Source organism: Mercurialis annua, linkage group LG1-X (genome assembly GCF_937616625.2).
Source record: "Mercurialis annua linkage group LG1-X, ddMerAnnu1.2, whole genome shotgun sequence".
Lineage (NCBI taxonomy): Eukaryota > Viridiplantae > Streptophyta > Magnoliopsida > Malpighiales > Euphorbiaceae > Mercurialis > Mercurialis annua.
The window spans coordinates 57,705,125-57,717,221 of NC_065570.1; the positions used below are offsets into that span (position 1 = coordinate 57,705,125).

Genomic DNA, 12,097 nt, shown 5'->3' on the forward strand with positions numbered 1-12,097 from the left:
TTAGGAGTCAAATTAATATTTGAGTTGGAATAGTGAATGAGCTTTCCTAAATTAAGTGCTCAAGTCATTTTCAACATATGAGATGTGGAGTTGGACACCTCCAGCTGAAGTCATCAAGAAAAAATAAACAAACTTCTACAGGATTCGCCATAATTAGAAGTGGCATTACATAATAATTAAGCACATTAACCCGGTTTTACACGTAATGACTTCAGTTAACAGAGCGACAGTTCTTTCTAACTTCACCACTATAACCAGTAAGAGGACGAATGTTGCTCATCTTAATCATGGACTTAGCAAATTGGTCAAAGAAAAGCTGTTCGTCCTCAGCGTAAGTCTTAACCAGATTCATAGTCTTGTCGGCGTTTCCCGTATAAAGAACTTCATCTGATGTAAGCAGCCCTTTTCCCCACAAAATGAGCTTGAAGTAGGTGTTGTCAAATCTCACCGGTGACCCAAAATCTAATGGTGAGATGTTATTGTCGCCGCCGGATTTTGGACACGCTGATTTTAGTCCTCTGTAGTATGTTTTCTCTAGTGTCTCGTCTGGCTCATTGTTTCCGTTTTGGTTGTATAGTCTTTGCTTGAATGTCACGCACCTTGCTACTCCAATTGTGTGCGCTCCTGTAACCATAAAGGAAAAAAGTAATTTAAATCGGTCGGATTTGAACCAAACCGACTGTTTTGTTCACCCTTGGGTCTAATGATGGATAAAAATTGAAATTTTGTTTACCTGAGAGAGCAACAAGATCAACCACGTTAAGGCCTTGACGCTTGAAAAAGGCTATGAGGTTTCCGATGGTGGAGTTGGGCGGTGGAATAAGTTTGTTTGAGCCGCTCAGACTTGCAGTCTTCGAGTCCCTCCTTCCAAGTGGCAGTTCCCAATTGGGTCCGCCGCTCTGAGAAAATGGATCTTTAGTTTCATCAGCAATAAGAACTTGTAGTAATAATACCAATAGATTCTGTTATTATGCTTACGAGTAGAGTTGATCCACGCGCCGCCAAGGCAAGAATATCAGCACAAGAGACAGTCTGAGGGCAAACTTCTTCTAACTTGTTCTTCATCTCATCAATCACATCGAATCCTCTGAGGGAGTTTTTGTTTGGTCCAGAATTCTTTTCACTCACTACTGTTGCACTGTCATCCAGCAATACTGATGCATCACAGCCCTGTAAGATGAGTAGCATTTAAGCTCATTTAAGTCAGAATCCATAAATATGGCAAGAATTGAAGTAAGGGTGTGCGAGGATAAAAAGAAGTAAAGAACCAAACCGACGAATCCCGTTCAGTTTTATTTGACATTATAATAATAGTTGATTTCTGATTCGGTTTAAAACAAAAGAAATTCAGAAAAGTCTTAGTATAAATGAAGCTGAAATAACTGAACCGGACCAAAAATCAACTAAACCGCCTAGCTAGTTCAATCATACCCGCTTTGGAACATTTTAATTTCTTGATCATTTAACTCGGTTTGATTAAAAATAAAATAAAATCTCGGTTCAAACCGAACATATAATACCTGGACAAAGCAATCATGGAAATGGAGCCTAAGCAAAGAAGCAGCCATCCTGGGTTCTCTGGAAATAGCCTCTTGCAGAACAGACATGACTATGTCATTGGCTTGAGGACATGAAAATTCATAAAATGCAGGAAATAAACCAAAAGCACCATTGCCACCCCAGCCAATACCTGGGTGAGCTACAGATATTGTAGCCGATGATGACAGAACTGTAATTATAAATAAACAGAAAGTAATTTTTGATAGAGCCATTGATGCTATACTATACTCAAATTACAAATCTCTGTTATTTATACGATGAATCCAGCCCAACCACTCTTTCTCCAACGCACCTAATATGAACAGTTACGACCTTGTCAACTTGCTGTCTTTTACCCTCTTTTGGCTTCGAACTTGTTCTCAAACATGTGCAACCATTGCCTGTTTCAATGGATTTGGTGGCGAGAGTGTTTCTGGTATTACCTGCTCTCTGTACTTACGTCTAATTTTTCTAGCTTCCTTTGCGTCATAATATTCATATTTTTTACATGTATAGAATAACAAGACCAATAAGGCACTACTGCAACATTTTAGTCAAAAGATTTGTAGGACAGGACAGTCCTGTTAAACAGGTGAGCTTCAAAATTACAATTTTCAGCTTCTCTTCGTCCCCCGTCTTTAATTCCTACTCTAGCAATGAGCTCGTTCCAAAAACAGATTCTGTTATTTACCCCAATTTTCAAGCAACTCGGGTATTCACTGGCTAATAGTGCAAAACAAGGAATAATTATACAACACAACTGTTACGCTATGTCATTCGTGCAACAAATCAATAATACGTTAGCCACATAAAAAAATGAATAATAAAAAAAATCTCTATCGCAAATGCTCATTAACTTGTTGTAAAAATGACGTGGCGCAACAATTGTATGGAATAAACACTCAGCAAAAACAATGAATATGTTTGTCTTTAGCACAACTCCCATAAAAATAAGGATTAATTAGTCCCACTACTAATATTATATTGACATTATTATTTCTCGTTAAATTAAAAATCACTTTTTTCTAATATTGTTATACAGTCGACCCTCTGATAATTAATACATATGGTGGATCAAAAATATATTAATTATTAGAATTATTAATTTATTGAATTTATGTAAATAAAATTAAAAATATTATTTTCAAACATCTACATTAATAGACCTAATATTAATATTATATTATAAAAAAACTAACTAAATACACTTTACAATCACTCAATTTAAAATAACTAATTTTATATTCAATTTAAGAAATATCAATTGATATCAAACTAAAAAATAATTATTAAGAAGTTATATTCATAAAGTAAAATAATTTTTAATATTTTTTATACTAGAGATACTTTACTTATTTTAATTTGTTTATCTAATAACTTCTTATAAAATTTCTCAAAAGAATAAGAAAGTTATAATTTGATGGTATTTTAACTTCCACTTTATGAATTAAGGTTAGTATCGCCTCAAATAAATCATCAATTGTTATATATTTCTTTAAAAAAATCTTTCTAATAATTAATATTCATTTAGAATATATTTTAAATTTTATTAATTATTAAATAATAGAATTATTAATTATCCGACGTGGAACGAAGTTGGTTCTCTCAATTTTTTATTAATTATTAGAATTATTAATTTATAGAATATTAATTATTAGAGGGTCGACTGTATAACTAAAACTCCCTTGGCCTCTTATAAGAAAATTTTAGTTAAAGACAATTAAAATGTTAGAATAACCAATAAAAATTGAAAGGGCCAAAAATTCAGAAGTGACAGTAAGTCACCCTAAAAATAATCAGAACATACAACTATGACCAGGTAAAAAGTAAATAATTATATATCAATTATGGCAAGTTTTCAATTTTTGTTACATTTCAGGAGCTGTTTTATGTACAAAAGGCCTTCGATAGACAAACAATATAACATCTATCCCAATCACTGATCTCTCTCTTTCTGTTTTTTAAGAGAGGGAGAATTAATGTATGAAAAAAGAAGCTCTAATTTTGCTGTTAGATGATACATACAAGATGATAAATGGTAGACATAAGTAGTTGAAAAGTTAAGCTTTACAGAGATGCCTCATAGGAGTAAGGAGTCTTGCAAAACGAAGAGGAACATGTGCCTTGATCAATGTCCCATTCTCCATGTATTCCTGTTCATTGAGGTTTACAACAATTAAAAATGAATCCTAATAATCAGCAACAAATGTTTATTTCGCCCTCCAACTGAGTTAATATTTCGTGCTTTTAGACCGATAAAAAACAACAAAAATTGTCAATTTTTGGTCAGTTCCACCCTAATCTGACGTCAGTCTTGATAGTCAAAGGTGTAAACTGACCCAAAATTTATCAAATGTGGGTGTTTTTGTCCAAAACAACGAACTATACTTTTTGATCTTTTGGGCTAAGTTGGAGGAGAGAAATGAAACTGAATTGTAACAATCGGTTACCATTAGAATAGAGGAAAGTAAAGTCAACCAAAATCTGAATGATACTCACAGTTCTCTCTACCATTCCAACTTGATGTATGGTACTGAGAAGATCTCCTTTGTCAAAAGGTACCAAAGCTTCTATCCATACCATAGAATCCTGTGATAATGCAACTTTTCACTCACTGGTTGTTTGATTTACTAATTTTTGGGGGGAATACCGGAACAGAAACGGGGATATAAATAATTTCAATGAAATTCCCACATCAATTAGAATTTTCCATTCTCACTCTTTCCATGAAAATCAACATCATTCCATTTTTTTTCTTTTATGTTATTATTCTCATTTTATACCAACCAAACATATAAAAATCGACAGATAATTACTAAAAAATCTGAGATTAAAGCAAACTATTGCCCCGACTTACAAAAAGTTAATTATTTCTCGCACAACATTTGAACAAATCCACTACTGCCCCCACCATCAATTAACTATTTTAGTCACTTGCTAAAAGGATTTGATTATCAAAAAAAAATTAATTGAATCCCATACGTATAGTTCTTTCAAAATAACCATAGAATCATGAAAGTATTCAAATGAAATTTAAGTATTAAAAAATAGTTCATAAAATCTTACGTGTATATATAAATTACATTTTTTAATTAAATAAATGAGTATAATATTTTAATTTAAATCTCAGAATAAATGTTACAAAACTTCTTTAGTAATAATAATGATTTTTAAAAATAATACTAAAAATTAGTACAATAATTATTAAAGAATTTTCATTATAAAATAAAAATAATAATAACCATAAACAAATTATGATTTATAAATAATAAATTATTTTTAAATTTATTTGATTATGATGATTTTATAGATTTTTATGAAAGAAAAATAAATTCAGATATCAAACTGAGACCAAGTCAACCAACTGAGTTCTGGGACCTGTTCAAACATAAGAAGAAAATAATTGGACTTTTTAAAAGTTATGGGACCTGGTTATTTCGATCTAACCTCAAATATTTTTTAGCAATTAAACTAAAATCAATCATTCATATTCTCATTCTTATTTTCTTTAGATTCCTGATCTTGAATCAATTGGACCCTTGAAATTTTAAGAACTATGAAATTCAAAGTTAAAAGTTAACAGTAAGAAGAAATCAAGATCTTCATGATCTCAAAAAACAATTTAAAAGCAACATGTACCTTCAGCCTTTCCTGGACTGCAATGCAAAATTCTTGTAAGCCATCACCACTCAAAGCAGATAAGCAAACAACATCTTGTCTTTTCTCTGCTTCCAATTTTATTTTTGAAGGATCACTAACCCTATCAACCTGCCATAAGAAGTAACCGTCATGCTATTATCAACTTTCAGTTCATGTTGCAAATGACAAACATTCAAAGTATAATGCAAGTATATTAAATCATCGGCATGATGCTCAAGCCTAAAACATAAACTGAAAGTCTCCTTTTTTTTCTGGGAAAGCCAGTCTTGGGCAACAACATCATTACAACACTCATTCGCACATTATTCAGGAATTGGGGTTTTGACATAGGCATACTGAATTTATTTCATCACCGTCAAGTTGATTATTGAAAGAGCATAACATGTACTTGCAATTGTGTCTTAATTCCTTCTTGTAGTCAATTGAAATGGTCCGAAATCGGTATGTGGGAAGTGGATTTATTAATTACTGATTTGTTCATCCTCCACCAAATGACCAGAGTAAAATGGAACAAGAAGAAAAGATTTAAATGAAATATAAACCATTTAAAAACAGCAATTATCAACACAGTGATTAGCTTCTAGAAAGTAAAAAAAATGTGAAAATATCCTATGAAGAGAATCTAGTGCGACACTGATATATGGTGGATGAAAGGACATCTATTTTGATGGGTTATTGAAAAGTATAAAATGGCATCACCAACTATCAAAGAAAAATGTCGCATACCTTGTTCCAAACCATTAACTGCGGAATTGATGAGACATCTAATTCTGACAGAACTCTGTCAACTGCATCAATTTGTTGTTGTGCTAGTGGATGGCTGAACTTCACATAGCACAAAGTAAGATATCATACGGAGTGGAAGTTAGATGAATGCCAATGTTATACCTGATGTCTACCACATGAACTAAAAGGCATGACTCTGATATCTCCTCCAATGTTGCTCTGAATGCAGCAACCTGTTAAAATTCATTAATTAGACATGCTGAATAGAACTTGTTTAGCATAACCCAGGGGTGCATACGTGTATTGAAATTCATTCAAAATTGTTCCTTGAGAGTTAGAAGATCAGCAAAACATGAACAAGACATTACGAAAAGTTATCATAACAGGTTCATTTCTAAGCCAGTAAATGAGCCTCACCAGGGTAGTTGGCAACTTCTGAATGAAACCAACAGTATCTGTGAGAAGAAACTCATTTCCATTTTTCATCTGAACAGCAAATAAATGACAAATTAATTCATGTAACCGTGAGTTTAGGAAGGTATTTTGCATATGAACTCATTCAAATACATAGGGAGAAAAAACAAAACATCGTCTAACTAGCATATCAGTTGATCTTACAAGCACAGAATTAATATTTGTAATTACTGAGAGCATATATACTAAGATAGTAAGATTAATTCTGCAAGTACGCAAAAAGTGCGAAAAGTAAAAAGGACCACAAGTATGGTGGCAAACCCACTCTATCTATTAACATAAATTATTTAATACACATGACTGACCTGAACCCTTCTTGTAGTCGGATCAAGGGTTGCAAATAACCGATCTTCAGCCAAGACATTAGCACCAGTCAACTGATTTAGAAGTGTACTTTTTCCAGCATTTGTGTAGCCAACCTAAAAGATCACATACTAAAGATATCAATATCTGCTATAAGCACATCCTTATGCTTTTCCTTTCCTTAAAATTAATCCAAATTTTCAACTTTTAGGCATTTACTTACCAAGGATACTACAGGGACGGGAACAGAGACACGCCTGTTTCTATACTGCTTTCTATGTTTTCTAACAGATTCTAGCTCTTTTTTAAGAACACCAATCTAGCAAAACAAATAGGTCAGAAGAAGGTGGAGCTACTAAAAGCAATAAGCAGCTTTCTCTCACTACTGAAAGAGGAAGCAAGTTTCTGGTGCACAAATAGGGTTTTAAACAAGGAGACATGTAAGTATGAAGAACATAATGTACCTGAGTGCGTAAAATACGCTTGTCAACTTCAATTTGTTTCTCACCCATACCCTTCACCTGTCCTCCAGCCTGACGCTCAAGATGAGTCCACATTCTAGTTAACCGAGGCAATTGATACTCCATTTGAGCCAATGCAACCTATAAAGACCTCATAATTGTCAACACAAATGCATTCCTGAATTCCCCTCCTAAAAAATTAAACATGAGTGTCTCAATAGTTTTATTAGCAAACTTGCCTGCAAAGATGCTTCATGAGTAGCTGCTCGCTGGTTAAAGATATCAAGGATAAGGGCAGTGCGATCACAAACTCTAACATCACCACCAAAAGCCTTTTCCAAGTTGCGCAGTTGCCTGTATTTATTTATTTATTTCATAATGAACACCAAAAAAAAAAGCAAGCAACATATGAAGAAGCATGAGAAGACCCGAGTGGAGATAATACGAAAAACAATCAACATAAATCATTTTTTATACAGATGGTTGTAACAGAAGTTGTGCCAGTCTTACCCTGGAGAGAGCTCATCATCAAATATTACAGTCTCAACATCCAACGCATGTATTGCGCTCTTAATTTCCGCAGCCTTACCAGATCCGATATACGTCCTTGGGTTTGGAGAAGCCAGTCTGCATATTAAAAAGTGAGAAATTCTATCATTGCCAACAAAAGACATGATACGTTAGTATCTCACTTTTGATATGTGGAACCAGCAACCATAAGGCCAGCAGTGTCAGCAAGCTGAGCCAATTCCTTAAGTGATTCTTCAATTCCAAAAGAATCCACCGTATCACTTTTCCGCTCAACACCTACCAGGTAAGCTTTTTCTTCATATATCTACATTATAATTAAATCACAAGTCATTAATTTTAACATTATATACAAATTAAACAACAAAAGCAAATCATCATTCTGATAAAAACTGCCAATTAATTATAAAACAGACCTCTCTTCCATTTCGAAGTTTGAATCTGTTCTCGAAGTTATCCTCGTCGTCTTGTTTCTTCTTCTTAACTTTTGGTGCAGAAACCGCGGCCTTATCCTCTGATACAGTGTCTGCGACTCCATTGACAGGTACGTGAAGCTCCTCTGTAAAATCAATGGTATCGGCGGGAGTTTCTGGAAAAGGAGTATTTACAGGAGATGAAACTTCAACTCCTGGCTGAATAACTCTGGTGGCGAGTCTTGATTTGTTTTTGGTATGAGTGAGAGTGAGAAGGTAATTTGGCCTACTGCTGTTAGGGTTTGAACTCCATGGAAAGTGGTGTTCCTGAAGAAACGAAGGTGGAGTTGGAGAATAGTTATAGCAGGTGATCATGGCGCGATTACAATGATTATCTCTTCTATGGGCTCTTCTCTGCTGAACGCTTTGAATGTTGTTGCATTGGATTCTCGAAGGCTAATACGGGGGCGTTTAAGGGTGATGTATGTCGTTTTGACTGTCGATCTGCTGTTGATATTTTACGCCAAAATGCTTTGGAAGCGTTACACGTGGAACGTTCACAATCTGCCTTCATCCCAGTTAACTGGGAGCGCTCAAATTGTAACTAACCCATGTTATAAATTTAGGTATTTACAAAACAATTCCACCGTTTATTTTTGTAGCCATTTAATCCCAACGTTTAAAACGTTATAAAATAAATGTCAATTATTCTTATTTTTACAATTTGTAGCCTCAACCGTTTTCCGGAAACTTTATACATACGTGGCAGTCTTATTATATACATATATGGGCATATTAAATCCCAATATTTTTAAAAAAATTTAAATAAAATTTTAATTTTTTATGTTTTTGCACTTTATTGCCTAAAAAAGAGATAAAATTGTCAAAAACTGTTTGGAGCTACAAAACAAAAATAAAAAAAGTTGAAATTTGTTTCGTATCGTTTTAAACGTTAGGATTAAATCGCTAAAAAGTGAAATGTTGGAATTTGTTTTGTCAATACTGTAAATTTAATACTAACATGGATGATATTTATTAGCTAAACTAATTAATAATTAATGAGTATTTAGAATAAATCAAACTATAAAGTAAATATTTGAGAAGATTTCATTTTTTATTAGTATTTTTCACTTGCAAAATTTATAAAGATTGAAATCTATTTATAAACAATTTCACCCATCATATAATTAATATATTTTGATGCATGTCAAAAATAAAGAGTTGAGATCTATCACATAAATTAAATAGGTAGTTTTGAATAATTTGTCATCCATAATATTCACACACTATCCATAACACTTCTCTTTAGATGACAAAATATCAATTCTGAATTATGTCATGTCGAACTGCCTCATTAAAAACCTCACTAAAGAAAAATCCAATGAGACAAAAACTTTAGTTGGAAAAAAAAAAGTGTAGTATTTTGCAGATGACGCACTCTAATATTTATGAACATGTTTTTTAAATCTTATTGCGGGAAGTGTCTTGGTGAAGAGATCAAATGAATTATCATTTGATTAACCATATTGGATGTTAATTTTTTACTTTTTTATGAGTTCTTTAGTGTGCGAAAAGAATCTTGGTTCTGTCACTATTGACGTAAACTTCCTTTGTTTGTGCTATACATATAACATTATCTCCATATAAGACAGTTGGACTTACGGACTGAACGACCACATTTTTTTGAATATGTTGTTATTGATTTGAGCCGTACACATTCACTACTTGCTTCATATAATGCAAAAAGTTCAACATGTTTTTAGGAAATGGCTATAAGTGTTTGTTTTTGAGATCGTCAAAAAATTACATTACCTCCGTTTGTAAATACATATTCAATATGAGACATGTAATCTTATGAGAATCAAACAAATAACCTACATTTGTATAACTGTTAGCAAAAACTGCAAGTGACTGTATCACACAAGTGATATAATTTGGAAGACAAAATATCGTTCTTATAGAGACAATCGGCCTAATCACCGATTTCGTTAATTTTTTTATTGGTTAACAATTAAAGATTTTGATTGTAACTAAATTAAACAACTGATTAGAACCAAACTAGCAACTAATTAAGAATGAAATCAATTAACAATGAAAAAATAAATAAATATTAAAGTGTAAAAATAAATAAATATTAATGTAAAAATAAATAAATATTTAATGTAATTTCAAATAATTAATAAAATCATGGACAACAAATTTCTTAATGATATTATCGAGAATCGAACTTTTTCAAACCATTGAATCCCGCTATCTGAAGTCATAGGAACGATAAAACTATAATCTAATTAATTAACTAATTAATAACTCGCTCCCATACTATATCTAGTCCTTTAAAAATGACCTAACTCATTCTCAAGTTCCTATACTTTTCACTTTTTATTTACTTGGTTTTTGGTCTATTTCATTTTTTAGTTAGTCTTTGTTTTTTTCACTTTTTGTTTATCCCTATACAATCAAATTTTGCAGTTATTTAGTCCTTAAAAATTAAACTAGAGATGAAGTAAACAAAAAAATAAAACTTAAAAAAAAAACTAAATAAATAACAAATTTACAAATAAATTAGATGAAAATAAAAATATATAGACTAAATAAATAAAAAGTAAAAAATATAGGGACTATCTAAAAAAAATAAAGTAGAATATGGAACAAGTAAATAAAAAGTGAAAGGGATAATTTTTTTTTTATAAGACTATGAGGTGTCATGAAAAAAGTACAAAAATTTGAGGATGAATTATGTCTTTAAAAATTGCCAACCTATGTAGGACTATCCAAAAACTTAATACATTCAGTTTAATGCCATTTAAAAGTTAATAATCTCATATGATTCATAACCTTATAGGATATAAAAGGAAGCTAATCAACTATCTATTGTTCGAACGATATAAACGTTGGACAGTAAACTGTTAGATTGTGGTTTAAATTTTTCTTAAAAAAAAATTTTAAAAAAATTAGCAATCCAGTAAAACTAGTCAATTATAAATTTAAATCAGTTTTTATTTTTTTAATTAGAATAAAAAATAAATTATCTCTATTTTTTTAGTATTCATTATGATTGAAATGATTTCAATTTTGGACAATAAATCAAGATGTTTCAATAATTAAAACAAAATTATTTAGCGGGAGATACATTAAAGTTTGTACAACAAATTTATTTTCTATTGAATTTTTTATTAAATATTATGAGTGTTTTTTTTAAAAATATTCATCTTTCTGTGTAGAAGTATGTTTTTTTCCCATAAAAATTAAGATGAGCTTAATTTAGATTTACAAAGTATCAAACTCATTGCAAAAACTTAAATATTTTTTTGAAAAATGATTGCAAGTTATACATGTTGCTGTTCCACACCTATATCCTCTACGATGGAATTCAAATTCATAATTTGGTATTAAATTCAAACATTTTAAATTTAATTGTTTTTAATAATCGGAAAGGGGGAGTGCTAGTGGGAGAAAATGAACCCATGATTTTAACACTTTATGTCCAGCGTTTATACTATTTAAGCTACAGCGTTGGTTAAATTTAAATATTTTAAGAACGAAAAATATCAAATTCAAACATTTTAAATTTTCATATTCAAATGCTACCTAATATGCCAAGAAAATAAACAAAATTAGTATTAAAAATTAAAGATATTAAAAAAAGGAAAGAAACTATAGCAACCGTCAGCAGCTAGTAACGTGTAAAACCAGCCACTTGTTAACGCGTGAATTAGTCACTAGCAACTACCCCCGAGCACAGCTAACACAAACAAGCTACCACCACCCAATAAATATTTCTTCCTTCTTCTCCATTAACATTAGTATTAAATAAATAAATAAAAAACATATTGTACTAAAAATTCATTTAAATTTTTATATATATAAACACTTTTTTAAAAATATAAGTTTTTATTGATTTATTTTTATTAATAATTGTCATGTAAAAATACTTTCTCCGTTCTAAAATAATTATTCTCTTTATATTTTCACACATTTAAAAAATACAATTAA

At 31.3% G+C, this 12,097-nt stretch overlaps 2 protein-coding genes across 2 annotated transcripts; both read right to left on the reverse strand.

Moving 5' to 3' along the window:
* Positions 1 to 124: 124 nt before the first annotated feature.
* Positions 125 to 2,308, reverse strand: LOC126666345 (peroxidase 9). The gene is made up of 4 exons (XM_050359370.2): positions 1,521 to 2,308; positions 979 to 1,170; positions 734 to 899; positions 125 to 624 (listed from the first exon to the last, which is right to left on the reverse strand). Exons 1-4 carry the CDS (start codon positions 1,770 to 1,772, stop codon positions 212 to 214), a joined length of 1,023 nt encoding a protein of 340 aa, XP_050215327.1. The 5' UTR covers positions 1,773 to 2,308; the 3' UTR covers positions 125 to 211.
* Positions 2,309 to 3,359: 1,051 nt separating this feature from the next.
* LOC126664622 (uncharacterized) lies at positions 3,360 to 8,574 on the reverse strand. The gene is made up of 13 exons (XM_050357117.2): positions 8,108 to 8,574; positions 7,856 to 7,998; positions 7,674 to 7,790; positions 7,403 to 7,517; positions 7,167 to 7,304; positions 6,926 to 7,021; positions 6,705 to 6,818; positions 6,343 to 6,411; positions 6,088 to 6,158; positions 5,926 to 6,019; positions 5,179 to 5,307; positions 4,039 to 4,128; positions 3,360 to 3,692 (listed from the first exon to the last, which is right to left on the reverse strand). The coding sequence occupies exons 1-13, from the start codon at positions 8,477 to 8,479 to the stop codon at positions 3,600 to 3,602; spliced, it is 1,641 nt and encodes a 546-aa protein (XP_050213074.1). The 5' UTR covers positions 8,480 to 8,574; the 3' UTR covers positions 3,360 to 3,599.
* Positions 8,575 to 12,097: the final 3,523 nt, after the last annotated feature.